Source organism: Styela clava, chromosome 3 (assembly GCF_964204865.1).
Source record: "Styela clava chromosome 3, kaStyClav1.hap1.2, whole genome shotgun sequence".
NCBI lineage: Eukaryota > Metazoa > Chordata > Ascidiacea > Stolidobranchia > Styelidae > Styela > Styela clava.
The window spans coordinates 11,379,520-11,396,422 of record NC_135252.1 but is presented as its reverse complement, the minus strand read 5'-3'; the positions used below and the strand labels follow the sequence as shown (position 1 = coordinate 11,396,422).

The 16,903-nt window shown below is 33.9% G+C and overlaps 1 protein-coding gene across 1 annotated transcript; it reads right to left on the bottom strand.

The window, feature by feature from the left end:
- Positions 1-159: 159 nt before the first annotated feature.
- On the bottom strand, positions 160-16,015 carry LOC120343084 (uncharacterized). The gene is made up of 25 exons (XM_039412169.2): positions 15,873-16,015; positions 15,397-15,464; positions 14,880-14,993; positions 14,523-14,657; positions 13,783-13,932; positions 13,587-13,672; positions 13,007-13,092; positions 12,244-12,340; positions 11,624-11,795; positions 11,152-11,313; positions 10,394-10,588; positions 10,058-10,216; positions 9,189-9,322; positions 8,362-8,527; positions 7,301-7,416; positions 6,624-6,782; positions 6,203-6,316; positions 5,702-5,822; positions 5,341-5,463; positions 4,914-5,042; positions 4,253-4,396; positions 3,512-4,043; positions 3,298-3,374; positions 2,776-2,886; positions 160-2,475 (listed from the first exon to the last, which is right to left on the bottom strand). Exons 1-25 carry the CDS (start codon positions 15,881-15,883, stop codon positions 2,345-2,347), a joined length of 3,492 nt encoding a protein of 1,163 aa, XP_039268103.2. The 5' UTR covers positions 15,884-16,015; the 3' UTR covers positions 160-2,344.
- Between the last annotated feature and the right edge of the window lie 888 nt (positions 16,016-16,903).

The following is a 16,903-nucleotide window of genomic DNA, read 5'->3' as shown; positions in this document are numbered from 1 at the left end:
ATCTATATGCAAAGTGAATATAGCATTTCATTTTCAATATCAGTGGACTTCTTCCTCAGTTTTCCCATTTATAATCATCACTAATTTGGGTGTAACTCGGAATATATAAACATAAAACGCAAAGACAGTTTCTGTCAATATAATACACACACAAGATAATACGAGTATTGGATATATTTATATGGGCGATGTTAATCACCAATATTACAGGAAATATTCAAAATATAACATGGATAAAGCTAAAACATTAACACATAGAAAAATAACAGGTGTACATAATTTTTCTGAATCAAGATGTATTTAGACTAATGTGAATAAGCTCAATACATAATCTTAACTTATTATTGATAGTTGAAACGAAATCGATTATTTCAAGCAAAGTAGTTAGATGCAATAGTTTGGCATGGAGAAATGCCAAAAATTAGTTTAAAAATTACTTTAAGCCACATTTATCGCGTCATTAATATGCAAACATAACTATCACGGGAACATTTTGTACCATCGTTGTAAAAATTCTATGGGCAAAATTGCCGGGAACAATACGTGTAAAATAAACTGAAAGCAAATGAATCATTATATTTACCTAGGGCAAATCAACTTTGTTTCAGTTTTAATCAATCACATTTTTTAGTTACTCTTCGTGGTGTAATTGCAGGTTTATAAGTTATTTGTTGTCACCTCAGTAAATAATACCGGTAACATAACAATTCAATTAAAAGAAATTGTACAATATAGGAAAATGTAAGGGTAAAATTCTAGGGGCGCAAGCACACGCTGTTCGTAATAAAATATTATTCATCCAACTAATTGAACATATCAACAGAAGTATGTAGCATTTATCATAAAGAATGTTTTCGTGAGGAATGCGAAAGTTTTTTTTAACCTAAACCAAACTTGTGAAAAAATACGACTATGGTCACTAGTATATTTAATCATTCCTTTATTTTAATATTAGAAGTTACAATAATATATATATAGTCCAACATATTTATATTTATATATATATATATATACCACTTTTGTAATCTGGTTGCATGTCATGTATTGATGTCAATATTGTTTGCCAATCAAAATAAAAAATTTAAAATATTTTAAAAGACTTTGTGTATTTGGCCGTACATTCTGGAAAACTGAAAAAAATGCTTCACGTTATATACTAATTCATGCGTAATTTCATATAATTACTAAAACTTTAAATTTCGGAAGGAAAAAGATATTGCAAATAAACAAGGACAGTTGATAAAGACTGGTGACACTTGTGATGTCACTTCGGTATGCGTTTAATCTCATAAGGACATTCTTATAGAATTCAGCATCTAACCCCAACTCCGCCATCGTTGGGTTAGGGAAGGGGTCGACATTCTACGGCCCGCCGAGTACAATTATCTGGCCCGCGATGCTTCACTGAATTATAGCAACAAACAGAGGTTTTGACGATGAATTAATTTTATAATTAATAACGCTCGAGAATTTGATTATATTCTTTACGTAACAAAATTTGTTGTGAGATATGTGTGGATGAAATTATATTATAACCTAACAATTTAGTGAACAGTTTACTCGTTTAAACGAGCCTACAATTTGATTATAATTAGACAAATGGCAACAAGCAGAAAAGCTGATGCTGAGTGCAGACGGTTCAATGACGCAGAATATATTCGAATAGAACTTTCTTTAGATGCAATGAGAAAAGTCCATATACTATTCGAAAGATGTATCACTGCTTGATTTTTTTAAAAAGTATCTTCTTGAAGGAAACTCTTATCCTAATTTGACAATCCATGCAAAAAAATTCACATCGATGTTTTTAAGTATACAGGCGTGCGAACAATTATTTTCGAAAAAGAACATTACAAAGAACAATCTGAGAACTCGGATTAGTGATGTTTAAAATATAAAATTTCAACTTCTGATCTGTGTGAAAGAATTGTGGTTCATCGGTCATCCGTTCGGTTTTTAAAATATGTGCGGCTCGCTCGACTTGCAACCTATAATTTTGGCCTGCGAGCGTCAAAGGTTGCCGCCTTCTGGATTGGGGTAATGCTAAAGTCACTGAAATCACGTATCCGCTGAGATAGCAAACCGAAAGCAAACCGAAGTGGCACTGGATTTTCATTCAATGGTAAATTAAAGTGATTAAGCTTACATTATGATTATGTTACTTGCTGTAAGACAATTTCAAAATTACCAATCAATCTAAGCAACAAAAAATACCTAAACGTTTCCAACTTTATTAGGAAAAAGAAATATTGTTTACAACAAGCGTTACATTGCCTACCACGTAAAAATGTATGAAATAGACATCGCACAAAGTCAATAAATATTACTCGTCGGGTTTTACTGTTTAACAAAATCCACAAGATTTTCTGCAGTTTTGTTGATATATCAGTTCATACGTTTTGTTCCTGCATAGTGCAGTTATTCGGCACCAACCTGCATATTCGGGATTGTCATTGCAAGGAATGGAAGCAAGTGCTGAAACAAATAGAATAGTATCGTTAAACAGAATCATATAATTGTATATTATAAATATAAATATAGATGTAATTAGTAATGTGGTAATAATTTAATCCAATGTAATTAAACTCTTTGTATAGAATAATTTGACGAAACAAGATTATCCACTCATCATCAAAACTTGGCTAAGAAATACAAGAAAAACAGGTTCGAATCATCAGTTTTATGAATGGAAAAGAAGAAGTTGAGCGCACATATATCAATTAAGGTACGGTAAGTTTCTCTAGTTTACTAACATTGGCAAAGTAAGTTTCATACCTATGCAGCAAGTGTTTGGACATTGTCTCTGTACTGTATTTATAACACAGGTATTAGAAGGGATGAATCTACATTCCAGAGGATCCGAGAACACGGGTCCGCATGCAGGTCCTGTATGCGATAAAAATAAAAAATAAAGGTACAAAAAGCTTGTTAAAACTTAGTAAATGACTATTTGTATTCTCTTTTTGCAACAATAAAGAACCAAAATATCAATCAATCGTTTGTGGGGGAAGTTGTGGATTGTCATTTCAAAATATTTATTGCCCAAATTTGTTTTGAATAAAAAATGCAATACTTGTTTGCCCTACATATGATATGCTTTTCCACTCGAGGGACCACTATTAGTTACCGGTTTTGTTGATTGAATATATTTACTAAGTTGCTCTGGCAATTGAAATGGGACAAATATTATAAATGTAGTATCACTGTATGTTCTATTGAACTTCTTTTGACCGTGTTTCCAACCTAACAATTTCTAAACATAACTATTTACAAATACGATAAGTAAATTGTACTTACCACAATTTTCACAGTTTTCAGATTTTCTAAAATCACCCAAACATCCAACATCGCCTTGCCTCCCTCCGATGCAGGTTCTAAGATTTGCATAAAACATATTGTATTACAAGCGTAACAAAATTATTTTGGCTATTAACTTAATGAGTGTGAATATTTACTCTGCATATATTGGTCAGACAAGTTTGGACAAGTAGCAAACAAAAACTTTTCTTACCTCGTTTGCCACCTAAGGCAGTTTGAGTCACACGGACCAAAAACACTCCAATCTCCCCATCTCACTGAGCACATTGCGATATTACAGTCTTCACGCATTATTCGATCCCCTTGGCATCCTCTTCCTTGGCACCTTCGCGTCTTTGATCGAGTTCCTCCGCCACATGGTTCAGAACAATCAGACCAGTCAGTCCACTCGCCCCATGTTGGTGGACAAAGTTTAGTGTTACGGCATGGTCTCGTGCGAGTTGCTGATCCTAAACAACCAGGTCCTCCGGGTTCTCCCCCAATGCATTTTCTTTCTCTTGTTTCTACACCATTTGTACCGCATGTGACGCTACACTTGCCCCATCTACCCCAATCATCCCAAACACCCGGGCATGGATCGACATTACATTCTTCGTTTTGAGATAGTTCTGTGCTACCAGTTTCGTCAGGTGGGCAACTTTTGAATGGGCAAGACCTGGTTCGCCTATGTGTACCACCGGCACAAGTCTGACTACATTTGTTCCATTGCGACCACTCTGTAAATCCTATAAACATGGATTGGCTTGAATCAGAATCGAGTACTATTAAGTCTTTGTAAATACCGTCATTATCGAATTATATAGAGTGTTGTATATGAATGAAAATGATAATTAAAAAATAGATAAAAAAAAATAAAATATATAGATTAGGTATGGTATTACATCGTGAGTCATGTTTGATATTGAAATTTTAAGTATTTCTGTAACATACGTACCTTGACACGGACTATCGCATTCTCCCGTTTCTTCCGATTCTCCATCACACCCTGCACTACTCTTGCATTCCCTAGTTCTTCTTCTAGTACCAGGTCCACATGTTCTTGAACAATCTCCCCAAGATTGCCAATGTTCATGAATGCCTGCAAATACAGAACAAAACAATCTTATTTTGTATTGTTGGACATGGAGTGGGTTTATGGATCGTTTTGCTAATTATCAATTTTTGTTGTTTGTTGTTGTTGCTCTTGGGAATAAATTGCGTTTTTGGTAAATAGACGAGCGGACTATTTATTCATTTATTTTCAAATTTTCTCTGAATCTTAGGGGACCCGATAAATCTCCAAAAATCTTTCCTTTTTCATTTCATTTTCATATTCATTATCGACCACCTTTGTCACGTTTGTCGGCAATTCCTTTTTTACTCGGTGCTACAAAGCTTTGCGTTACCGATGCACGATCTTCGAAGTGGTACTGATACCCGTGTAAATTGCTGCGCCAGTGGGACTTGATTTGGATATGAAGCCTATGAATGGCCAGATAACGGACTTCAATGTGAGTCGCATAAATTACCAGTACTGCTGTTGGACAGTCGTGCCCTCATATTTGAGCATTGCTCTGTTGTTATATTTTAACCTTTACTTAAAATCTCAAGCTTACCTTTACAAAGGTTACACGACTTTGTGCAATATTGTACTGCAAAGTCAGGATACCTACTACAACTTGCTGCTGTTGAAAAATGGGTATCACAATATTCTGGATCATTCACAGCCGCTGCATCGATGCATTCTGTTGAATAAAAGTAAATGAAATAAATTAATGATTGATATGAACGATTATTATAAATTATTAGTGGCAAACTAATATTGATTATTAATGGCATCTGTAACTCATCTATGTACGTCCGTTAGCCTTGCTTCCGTTCAGAAACATCACCCCTTTTGTACTAGGTGGAGAGTCGAGCTGGGTGAGGGAAGTGCGACCAAATCATTCGAGCCCAACGAGTCTAGCCTTATTAATCTTAGTGTGACTATTTATGTGTGCTTATATATATTGTTATTTATTTCAGCATTAAAGATGTGTTTACCTGTGCAAGAGATCGCGTTACATTCTTTCTCCTCCTTGCCTGCAGAAGCTGGTACGCAACCTCCTTCGCCCACTTTCCCACCCTCACAGCGTCTATTTCGCGTGCTTAAACCCCGAGCACAAGCTAAAAAATGGAAGAGTTAGTAGATTATAAGTAGCCTTGTATATTACCAAGACCATGATGATTGCGATAGCTTTTCGATACACACTACAACGCAATTAAGGATGTAATGACCGACTGGTATTTTCTTAAGTCATGAAAAAATGACTTACAATAACTATGTTTCAATTAATATATTTTTTATTTTCAAATTAAATTAATAAGATTAATTCACTATTGCCAGGTGTTTCAATTATCTCACTTTGTGAACAGTCCGACCAATCTTCCCATTGTCCCCATTTCGAAGGGCATGTAGCTAAGGTACATCTTTTTGCTTCGTTTACCCCACCTTCATCGCATCCAACATCGCCAACTTCTGCCCCCTGAAATAAAATGTTTTATAAAAATAAATTTCGATTGAAGACAAAAAGTACCTTATGAATGAACTATCCAAGATGTTCTCCTACATAGATATAGCATAAGCAACTCGCTCTTGGAATGCAGTTAATATATTTGCTACAATATGTTAGATGTCGTCAAGGCATTTTCCAACTTCTGCCGAAGCTGACTTTATGTTAGCAAAAGTACTTTTGTAATGTGTTACTGCTCTAGTTTGTCTGATTACTCAATTTTTGAACATCCCAAGGATATGGTCAGAAAGGCTCTAATATTGTGATAGATTAAAAATCATAAACAGATCAATAATAATTATGAGCACCAGGTAAATAGGTATTATCATTTTATATATACATATATATCTTGCCTCGCATGTTCTCGTTCTCGTAGTGCTGCCTTCACCACATGTTACATCGCAATCAGACCAATCACTCCATTTTGTCCATTTTCCGGCTTCGGGGCACTTATTTTCATTGCAATTCTGTTGAAAGGAAAGAAAATATTTGTATTCAGAGTTTTTAAATTGAAATCTAACAGAATAGTATCGCAATGTCATCATATAGAAAAACCCGAAAATAAACGCTAACAACTTTTAATCGGTATCGTTGTTATGTTTAAAAAAAAAAGAAAAATCTGAAATGCCAATTTGGTTATCATAATTTTTCTGTTGTATTTTACACGTTTATTCTGGAAAACATATTGTATTGTGTTTTTTGGGGTTTGAAAATGTATAAAAATACTGAATATTATATTAACATGTAAAAATAAATAATTATTTCATCATTCACCTCTTCTTCTGATTCTCTGCTCTTTTCGCATCCCTCGTCTCCTATTTTTCCGTTTTCACATGGTCTTGTTCTTATTCTCTTACCCCCACCACAAGTGACACTACAACGTTGCCATCCTTCCCATTTTCCAAATACTGGACAATCTTTTTCGTTGCATGTCTTATGAAAAAAATGCAATCAATTGACACAATATCATTAACTTAAATAAATATTCTATGTGAACTAATTTATGTTGGTAATTGAAAAATAGAGTACCAGTAAATGTTATTCCCAAAATGATTTATTTTCATTTGCAGTGAAACGTTTGTTATTGTGAAAGAAAGACTCCAAATGAACAAAATTAAAAGCACTTAATGCTTTTATTAAGAAAACAACCTCAATGCTAAAGTCTTGAGTATTACAATAAAAAAGTAATTCATTATTTTTTCAAGTATTTTATGTTGGTTGGCACACAGAAAAGAGAAAATACGATTTATTATAAGTTCCAGAAGCGCGAAGTGCTTAGCGGGGGATGTTGTGAGTGTCCATGCACCTTGCCAATGTAAAAAGTTCAACACGTCTCTTACACATGATAACTCATCCGAACAGAGATTTAGATAACTAGTAATTCGGCATATCGTAGCTGAATTGCTTCAAGTGTGGAGCAAAACTGGATAACTTTCAAAAGCTTAACTTACCTCAGTTTTGGTGCCTGATCCTGGGCAACCAGTTCCACTACATGTACGTGTCCATTCTTGACTCCCTTCGCCGCAAGTGGTGGAACAATCGCCTGTAACTTTCCATTCGGACCAACCTAGAAACAGTTAATAATAATACAATTGTGATAACTGAATGTACTAAATCATGAATTATATTTTTGCAGCTAGCAGGGCAATTTATTTTGTACATAAATATCGTAAGAATATATTAGTGTTATTAAGATGTAGTTGTGTGGTTATTGATCTAATTAAATTGAATCCAATTGAAGAATAGATTTGATACAGACTTGTGGTTCCTCACAGAATATAATAATGAAATACAAAAGAGCTGTACGCAAATATATGGAGACCTTTGACTCACAAATGTAGTAACACAAGCGATCCGAGTTACTATATTATACCACCAGGTACCGGTACCGCGCAGTTCACCATTCCCGCAAACAAATCTTAGCGAAGCGAGGACTACGTTCGCTTGCATCTGATATGCCTTCGCGGAATCGCCACAAGGTGTCGCTATTTTTTTTTATTTTGATCACATCTCCGCACACAAAAAACGAATCTCTTAAAGTTCACAGGAATTTTTTAAAATAAATAAAAGTAATAGCCTTCTGGCAAAAAAATCAATCTTTAACCACTGATATTTTCAAAGCAATTGGCCCAGTAATCAAAGAGAAAAGCTATTTTTCAAAAACGTGTCAAAGAACAAGAACAACAAGAAGAAAAAGAGTGCCAGCTTAAAATGCAAAACGATCGTTATGTCTACTGACGTGTCCAATAACTGATGTAATAGAGCCAACTGTCATTCTAAAACTAGCTTTATGAAATGCTGTTTGTTTTATTTTGTCCATTCTGACATTTGTATGTTTTATATCATATATTGAAGTTGAAGAAAACATCCACCAAAGGGTAGGGTCGTTTTGATTGGCTCGTATACAAATAATGATTGTTTTAATCAATCAAATTTTATATCTTTCAAAAGTTTCGAAAATGCAATAGAATGATGACGGAAACATTCTACATTGACTCAAACAAAGAATTACCTGGGCACGCGGGCTCGGTACATTCTCTCGTTTCTTCACTATTTCCTTCACATTTCTGTCCATCACATTCTCTCGTTCTATCCTGTGTTCCTTGACCACACGTAACTGTACAACTGGCCCATTTTGACCAATTCTTCCATTTTGGGCATGGTTGTTCGTTGCAATTCTATGAAATAGGAGTATAATCTTGTGATCCTATAGTATAAGTAAGTACCTGTTAAAAATCTAAACAGCGCTGTAAAATATTTCTCCATGAATATTTTTCTGTTCCTTATTAATAATTCTGGATTTTTCTATTTCATTAATATACAACTTGAGTGAGTTAGGATTGTGAAAACTTCAACATTGTCCGCGTTGTTCACTCCCTTCATCCAATTCATTAGAGCAGATTACTCTAATACAATTTAAGGAATGTTTAACAATGTGAAAAACGGTATCTTTTGAACTTGATCAGGCCTTTTTTATTGAACAATTTTGCATTCAGCGTGTTTTTTTGCTTGCTGAATATGCAAAATGAACAAAAATAAATAAATAAAATCATTATTTTTCCTTTTCCACCATTCTTCGTCATGTTATATTAACAGTAACTCTTTTGTTGTAATTGTAACTTCCGATATATTGATTGTCTCATGCTTTGGGCAAAAAATAAAATTTTATCTCTTAAACACTCTCATCTAAACCTAATCTCTAAAACATTTCCTCGTTCTCTTTGACTTGATTTTGAAGTTTTCTTATTAATCATGCTAGGAAGGTCTCATTCGCTGCTGCACTAAAAACTTATCGGCATCTTGTATTATTCGAAATGAAAATTCTTCAAATTGAGATACCTCAGTTCTTGTGGCTTGATCGGACGGACATCCATTATCACCAACTTGCCCATTTAAGCATTCTCGAATTTGAGTTCGTACGCCAGTTCCGCAGGGTTTTGAACACTTTGTCCAGTCACCAAATACACCAAATGCTGAGAAAGAACGAATCATATTTCAGGAAATTTAATATTTTTTTCATATATTTGGGGGTCAAATAGTTATGGAAAAACCGATGAAATTATATCTTGCAGTGTTACCACCGAATAGAGATTACCAATATAAGAATAAAATGTGAATAGAAAGCAAATAACTCGTCGAAAAAATAAAACATGAAATAAACAATAACAATGAGGGTAGTACACGCAATGCTAAATCAACTAAATCACTTTCACGGTTCAAACATATTCAAATTGAAAATGAATAAAGCCTTCTCCAAAACTTCAGATGAGTATTCAAGTGTATGTTTGGCTGAAAAATAATTCTCAATTTTGAAATGTTGTCAATGGGGGTTACTTCACAAAACTATAATTCACTAATCAATACTATCACCACTACTTTCAATATATATTATCCCTAATTAGGTATGACTATTTTTGAATGAAGGGAGAAGGTTTTGAGCAACGCGATCGCGATCTCACCCAGTATTAGGACCATTTTATATGTTTTATTAGGTTGTTTTGAATATTACGTCTTGTTGCTGTAATTTTATTAATCTATGCCTCGGATTAGTTGCACTGATCCCAAATATGGATTTGCATAAAGGTATTTGTCGAAAATAGTATTTAAATTTGGCTCCGCGAATAAGTACCTTCCATGCCTAAACGTTTATATACATTCTGTGGTCTATAATGATTAAACTAGCTAATACTTAATTATTCTCTATTTACTCGGGCATTCTTTAAATGGACATTCTTCTGTCTGTTGAGTATCTCCTCGGCATTTGTCACTGTCAATACCTTTGTCGAGGCATCTTCGACTGCGTGAACGTTGCCCCGCATTGCCGCAAGTCTTAGCGCAAGCACTCCATCTTGACCACTGTGTTAAATCTTAATCGAAAAATAATAATATAAAAATATAAATTCTGGTTGACGAAACAATAGATATCGCTCTCTCTAAATATAAAATGCGGTTGTACAAGTAATAAAAAAGTATATCCGTACACCATGATTAAGATCTGCTAGAACGAGGATTCAAATATTTGTAAATGCATTTTAAATACTCACGAGGGCCAGTACAAGCCTGGTCACTGTTGACGGGAATTGAAGTCTTTTCTGAAATCCAATCTTCGAAAAAACTAACATTTGAATAAACACCGGGAAATCCTTTTTGCGCACACCCGCTTCCAAAAGACACCACACCAGCTAAGTACCAAGAACAACTCGAACAACGCTGGCAAACGAAAGGTCCTCCAGAATCACCTTTCAATTAGGAAACAAGATTAATCATTATGATTCGTTATAAATTAGAATTTTTTTTTATTTCATTTTAAAATTTTGAGAATAAAAAATTGGTAAACGTAACATTGGTATTACATCCCGGCACGATCAGTGGTCTACAAAAAGATCCATAGCTTGGTGCATAGCTCATCTCAATAGGGCGGTTGTTTTGCCACTTCAAGTAATGACGCGTCTCGAGTCATAATCGGTCATGCACCGTCACAATAATTTAGTACAATATATTTGAAATTATTATATAAACATGAGATCAGAGTAAAAGAAATGATATGGGTTCATTCAGAAAAATCTTTTATCGTTGTCTAAAGTTGGTATAATTGAACGTTTATCGTGTAAATGGCGTGATGAGAATTTCTAACACATTCATCGATGTTGCTTGCTAATAATAATTTTAGATATAATGGCTATTTCAGGGTTTAGGTCAACCTGCTCAATATCTCTCGTATTGATACATCTCAAATTAATTCAAACTATAGAGGGTAGTTAGTTCACTAGCTCAAAGAAAAAAATGAAATAAGATATCCTACCTCGACATGCATCTTTGCCTCCTTCCTCGTATCCAGCACATACCATGTTCGTTTCGTTGTATGGAGTGTCTTCGTCTTTGTAAGATTCGGTACATTTGTCTGGATGAATAATCGGCAAATCCACATGTTGCAGGCGATTGGATGGATCTAACGAATCTTGATCTTTGTAAAAAAGAATATTTATAAATGATAATTCGTAGAAATTAAATTAAATGGTGTTACTATCTTTATAGGAAACATTAGAATAACTTTTTGTAATAATTGTATCAGTCACAGTCAATATGATAGGAGGGTACAATGATATCGATTACAAATGAACTGGTTGAAAATTCTATTTGCAGGTGCATTAGATTTTTTCGTGTCATTGTTTGCATTATAGTAAAGAGCGTATTTAAGTAATTATCTGTATCTGGATACAATCCGCTGTTGCAATTCCCACTCCTGTATTTGCTGAAGTTCTATAAACACTCACCGGTGAGTCCCCATCCGACTGCGTAGCATTTGTATCCAACTTTCGGTCTTTCTCCATTTGGGAGACAAATAGGCTTCACAAACTTTGTGAATTTTACAGGCTTGTTGATCTCTATGAGGGCAATGTCGTTAACATAATACTCTTCATCGTTCCAGCCGGGATACATGATACGCTAAAATATCAAACAAAACGTCACGTTAACTTGTTGAAAGATCCGAAACATTTACACATCATTATGATAATCCGATCATTCAAAAAAGAGAGTTTTTCTGCTAGTCTGATTGTTTGTAAACGCACCATTCGAAAGACAATTAAGCTTAAGTAATTACAATAACTAACCTTTTCAATTTCAAAGATTACAAAAAAATGAAAATTAGAAAAGAAAACGATTTGGCATAAGTTGTAATCGTACCATTCAGAACAATAAAGCTTCGTCTTGTAACAAACAATAGGAAAAGATAAGTTGGAGATAACGTTAAAGTAATTACAACAATTAACTACTTCAATTTCGAAGATTGCAAAAAATAAAAAATAAATAAAACGATTTGACATAATTAAAATGTTTAAATTATTGATTGTTTAGTAAATTTTTATACTTCAGTATAAAAAGATTTACCAACCCGCTTAAGATTTCTTTTTTGAACAGAAAATCTTTTTAATTCGTTCAGCTTGATGACACCGAAATATAGTACCATTTTTGTTGCTTTAGTATAACCTCTGCCAAAAACAACGTAAATATCGTTTTTAAAACTTTTTCATTTTCCAACAATAAAGAGCAGTGATTCTCAAACGGGGAGGGGCGCCTTACAAAGGGGGTCGTAGACAATTTTTGAGTGGCCGTGAGTTATTAAACATAAAAATATTCATTAGATTTGACCTTGCCGCCTTATTTTGGATATTTATGTTCCGTCCATGTAATTCCAACGTGCTTTTTAAATAAAACACACATTTGCCTTCTTATCTGTTGTAGCTTATTATTAGCTAGTTATTTTTATGGTGGGGCAAAGGAGTTGACAAATTCTAAGAAAAAGGGTTTGAGAATCACTGATATAGATTATTTTTATGGGATATTTTTCGTTATTATCTTTGAAAATGTTTCAATACGGTTTCAGTTTTACCAACAAAATGATGAATAAAAAGATAATATAAATCTTGATAATAACATATTCGAGATATGTATATTATTTTTGTTTAATATAAGGGACAATGCTACGTTCAATCATAATTGTCAATCAATGATTTGTACTTTTCAAGTTCCTTTGTTGCTTTTTGCAATCGGAAAAAATTATTCGTTTTATGAGCCCGGTATCGCAAAAATAATAATTCACCCTAAACTATTTTAGATAGAAATGTAGCTTCGATCCAAAGTCTAAAATTTCTCACCTGAAGCAATGGCCGGCTGTGACAACCCATCTTTCATTCAACAACGACCCACCACACAAGGTTGACCCATCGATTCTTATGTAAACCTGAATTTTAAACACAGATTTTTAGACAAATGATAGAGGATCAGTCACTTAAGGTTTGTTTTGTAACAGTGGAAACTGATACTTGGAAAAAATACTTGAAATAAACTTTGACAACGTTAACGAGAGATGAGAAATAACAGATTACATCAGAACTAGGCGAAATATAATGCCGCAAAATATTTCAATTACGTTGTAATTTCGAATATCAGGCCAGACACGGAGAAAATTGCCAGAAGTAGATCACGATAACTTTTAGAAATACTCACTGCAGAAACTGCAGTGAACTAAGGCGTGATGAGCAATACGGCTTAGACATGGGATTTAAATATGTTTATCAATCTTATTCAGGTTGTACCTGATTGAATAAATGATGACGAATGACTTCAATTATTCGAGAATTTCACTTCATGTTTTAAATTAGTTCGATTTGAGCTATTCGTACTTTGAGGTATTCGAACAAATAGTCTATTAGTATTAATAAAACAACCACTCACCTGCCAAGGCCATTGTCCCGTATGCGAGTTATTGCCACCAACAATTCTACTTATTTTTAAAGCGTTTACTCCACATTCTGCGTCCTCTGAAATAATAAGTATTATACACGTAATACGAGTGTAATAAAGATATATTTTTAATTTTTTGAGTGTTGTAGGGTTGAAGTTATTCAACAAATGCTTGTGAGAATTTTACCTGGTGGATTTTGACAACAGTCTGCACTTCCCATATATGGACTCTCATTTTCCCCAGTACATTGTGCTTCCACACAAGAGTATCCGCCTTCAAAGTTATTGCAAATTTTGCCAGGCACACAGATTCCTTCATTAGCGCATTCATCGGTATCTGAAGATGTAAATAACGTTATTTTCAGTAAAATTTACTGTTATGTATTCGTCGTCAAATAATAGGCGGTATATTGTGGTGCCTAATCTTGCCACGGTGTCACACGGTCAAAACGTCACGATGACCTCGAAAATTGATATTTTAAAATACTATGGTATAGCTACTTTTTATCACGACCCACTTGCCACAGCCACATTTTTTTGTGACCCTCAGGAACATTGAGACCGATGTGCTAGCATATTCTCGCACAAAAGCCAAATCTTGTCTCTAATACGGTGATGGTGGGTCTCAGAACTGGTTACTAGTCTTTCAAATATGATCGATAATTTGTTTTAACATAAGTTAGTGCCGAAAAAGATTTTTCACGCAGATAAGTGGATGCCGAAGGAAGAAAAGTAAGATGTCTATAATTCTGACAATAATGGGTACCGCGACTTTTATGGATCCCTTTCGCGACTCATTGGCGGGTGGGTCGGTGGTCCCCGGTTCGGATTTACTTGAAATATTGCACATGAAATTGACACCCAATTATTGTATTACGTTGTTATATTTATTATTCATTTCTATATATATTATGAGAGTTTGTTTACCTCGACAAGTTAATCCGTCGCTTCCAAGTTCATATCCTTCCCAGCACTTACATACTTTTTTTACTTGGTCTTCAACCTCACAGGTGTGGCTGCATCCACCCTTATCAGTTCTGCACAATCCATCAGGATCGATATCTAACAGAAATTAGGAGACTTGTTCAGACTTGGTTTGAAGTACAATAATGAGAAACGCCAATAAAGTTTTTGGTTTTCTAAGCCTCTGTTTTAAAATCACGAATATTAATGAGAATGCCGTCATAGGAAAAATTCATTTATTTTTGATTTTTCAAAAAGTAGTAAATATTGTAAAATCTGTTTTAAAACATACAATTAAATATGATAATCTCCGTATATTACCTGATGGACATAATTTGCAGTGTTTTGGACAGTTAGTTGTCATGTACACCTCGTAGGTCGGATCAGAACAGTATTGCGTTATCGATTCACAGTAGGTTATTTTATCCTTACATTCTGTGAAAGAAGCAGAAAAATTTATGCATGTGAGTTCGATGAAGCAAATTAAAAATGATAGGAATAGTAGCATTTGACAAAATTATGATTTGTCGGCGTGCTCTCTCTTTTACTTCAATTAATTATATAACTTATAGAACAAGAACAGCGTACACAGACGCTAGGTAATAGCATAGTAATCTTTTTATCTTCTACTCAAAAACGTAACTTAATAATTAAGTCAAATACATTAATGACCATACATATTATACAGAAAATCTTCCACAATTTATTGATGAAAGAGCATATCATGGTTTCAATCCTAATACCAAAACCTCAAAATCAAATAGTGATTTAGTTTATTTTCATAAGTAGTTATCGACGCTACTATTCCCCCAATGTTGAAATAAACATGTTTTTCTACCTTCTTCTTCTTCTTGCTGGTGCGTAATCTCCCATTTCCATGCCCAACATAACAACGCTATCAGTATTCTGCAAACAAAAAAGCACTTATTGTAGTTGTAAAATTTTTACCGCATAACGGAGGAATAAGTTGGTTGGAAATATGATAATTATTTACAGTGACAGGCCTAGTATAGGCCAGTGTTCAACCACATAGTATATAAGTTATCAAATACATTCCTAAAAGCAAATACGCGCTGTAATTATTGAGTAATAATTAATTACAAGGTCCTCATACTAACGCATTACTGCATTCATCCTTTGACTTGCAAAGCAGTGTAATTAGTTAAGTTAATATTCTAAAGTTACTCTTACATTCTATTCTAGATCGATTAAAGTTGGAAAGTGGCTAATTACAGTTCAAATCTATGTCACCTCACGTCGAATGCTATATGCCAAGTACAGTTGAAAAATAAATGAAGAATGAAAATAACATACCTTATTTTCATTCTATTTCAAACACTCGATACCAGTCTTTTTTTTTATTAAAATCGATTTCAGATTTCGCCTGCTACGGTTGTCAATACTCAAATGTAAGAAGTTATTTTAAAACTGTTATTGAAATAAGAGCAGCATTTTTAAAATGACATTAGTGTCCGATTTTAACTACGACGGAACTGTAGAAATCAACTATTTACTGTACAAAGTAAGATATGTTCGATCAATATAACGCTTGATAATATAAATTTCTCAAACCAATACACGAATACTCTCGTTTATTACTTATTCACAGTATACAAAGCAACTGTAATAGTTCGTGGACTATACTCTATATATTGGCATTTCATTCAGCACCAAAAATTACGAGTTAGTTAATGGCGAAAATGACAGCAATTTGAAATAATGATAATTTATTTTACTGAGCCGACATCATAAACCGAAAACCGGTGAGTGAGAAATATTTGTTATATTATATATAATAGATCAATGCTCTTCAAAGTACGCCCTGTATATATATATAAAATGCAAGTATACCATAATAAGTTATATCTGTCGTACATTGGAGATACATCAATCAACATGTTTATAGATATCAACAAAGTTGTTCAACATCATGGCTCGAAACCAGTGAAACGCCTACAGTACGATACCATCGTATTATTCAAAACATAATCTGATAATTCATCGTTGCAGGACTTTGAGATCGTTTCAGTAGTTGACATCCCAGTAATGTTTAAGTTGTCTAACCGAAGCCGAAATTGTCAAAATTTTTATAAATACATTTGCATCGTAAGTGGCCAGTAGTCTTTCGAAAGAAAGAAAATGGTAAACGAAAACAAAAATATTAAAATGTCAGAAACAATTGTCTGGAAGCTAGTGTTTTATAATTCAAGCTTACTTTCAGCCACGATACGTTATGACAAATTATTTTAATATAATAACTTCATAAATGACACTGCTCAATACTATTCATTTTACTTTTGAGCTTTCTAGTTCGGCCTTGTTTCGATTCTAACTATGGAATCATT

What these genes read in the sequence shown, in the direction of transcription:
- LOC120343084 (XM_039412169.2), bottom strand. An exon ending in GTCGTGTAACCTTTGTAAAG is followed by an intron (nt 4,397 to 4,913) that starts GTAAGCTTGAGA and finishes CTGTATTTGCAG; the next exon opens with GCATTCATGAACATTGGCAA. An exon ending in TGAAAACTGTGAAAATTGTG is followed by an intron (nt 2,887 to 3,297) that starts GTAAGTACAATT and finishes TATCGCATACAG; the next exon opens with GACCTGCATGCGGACCCGTG.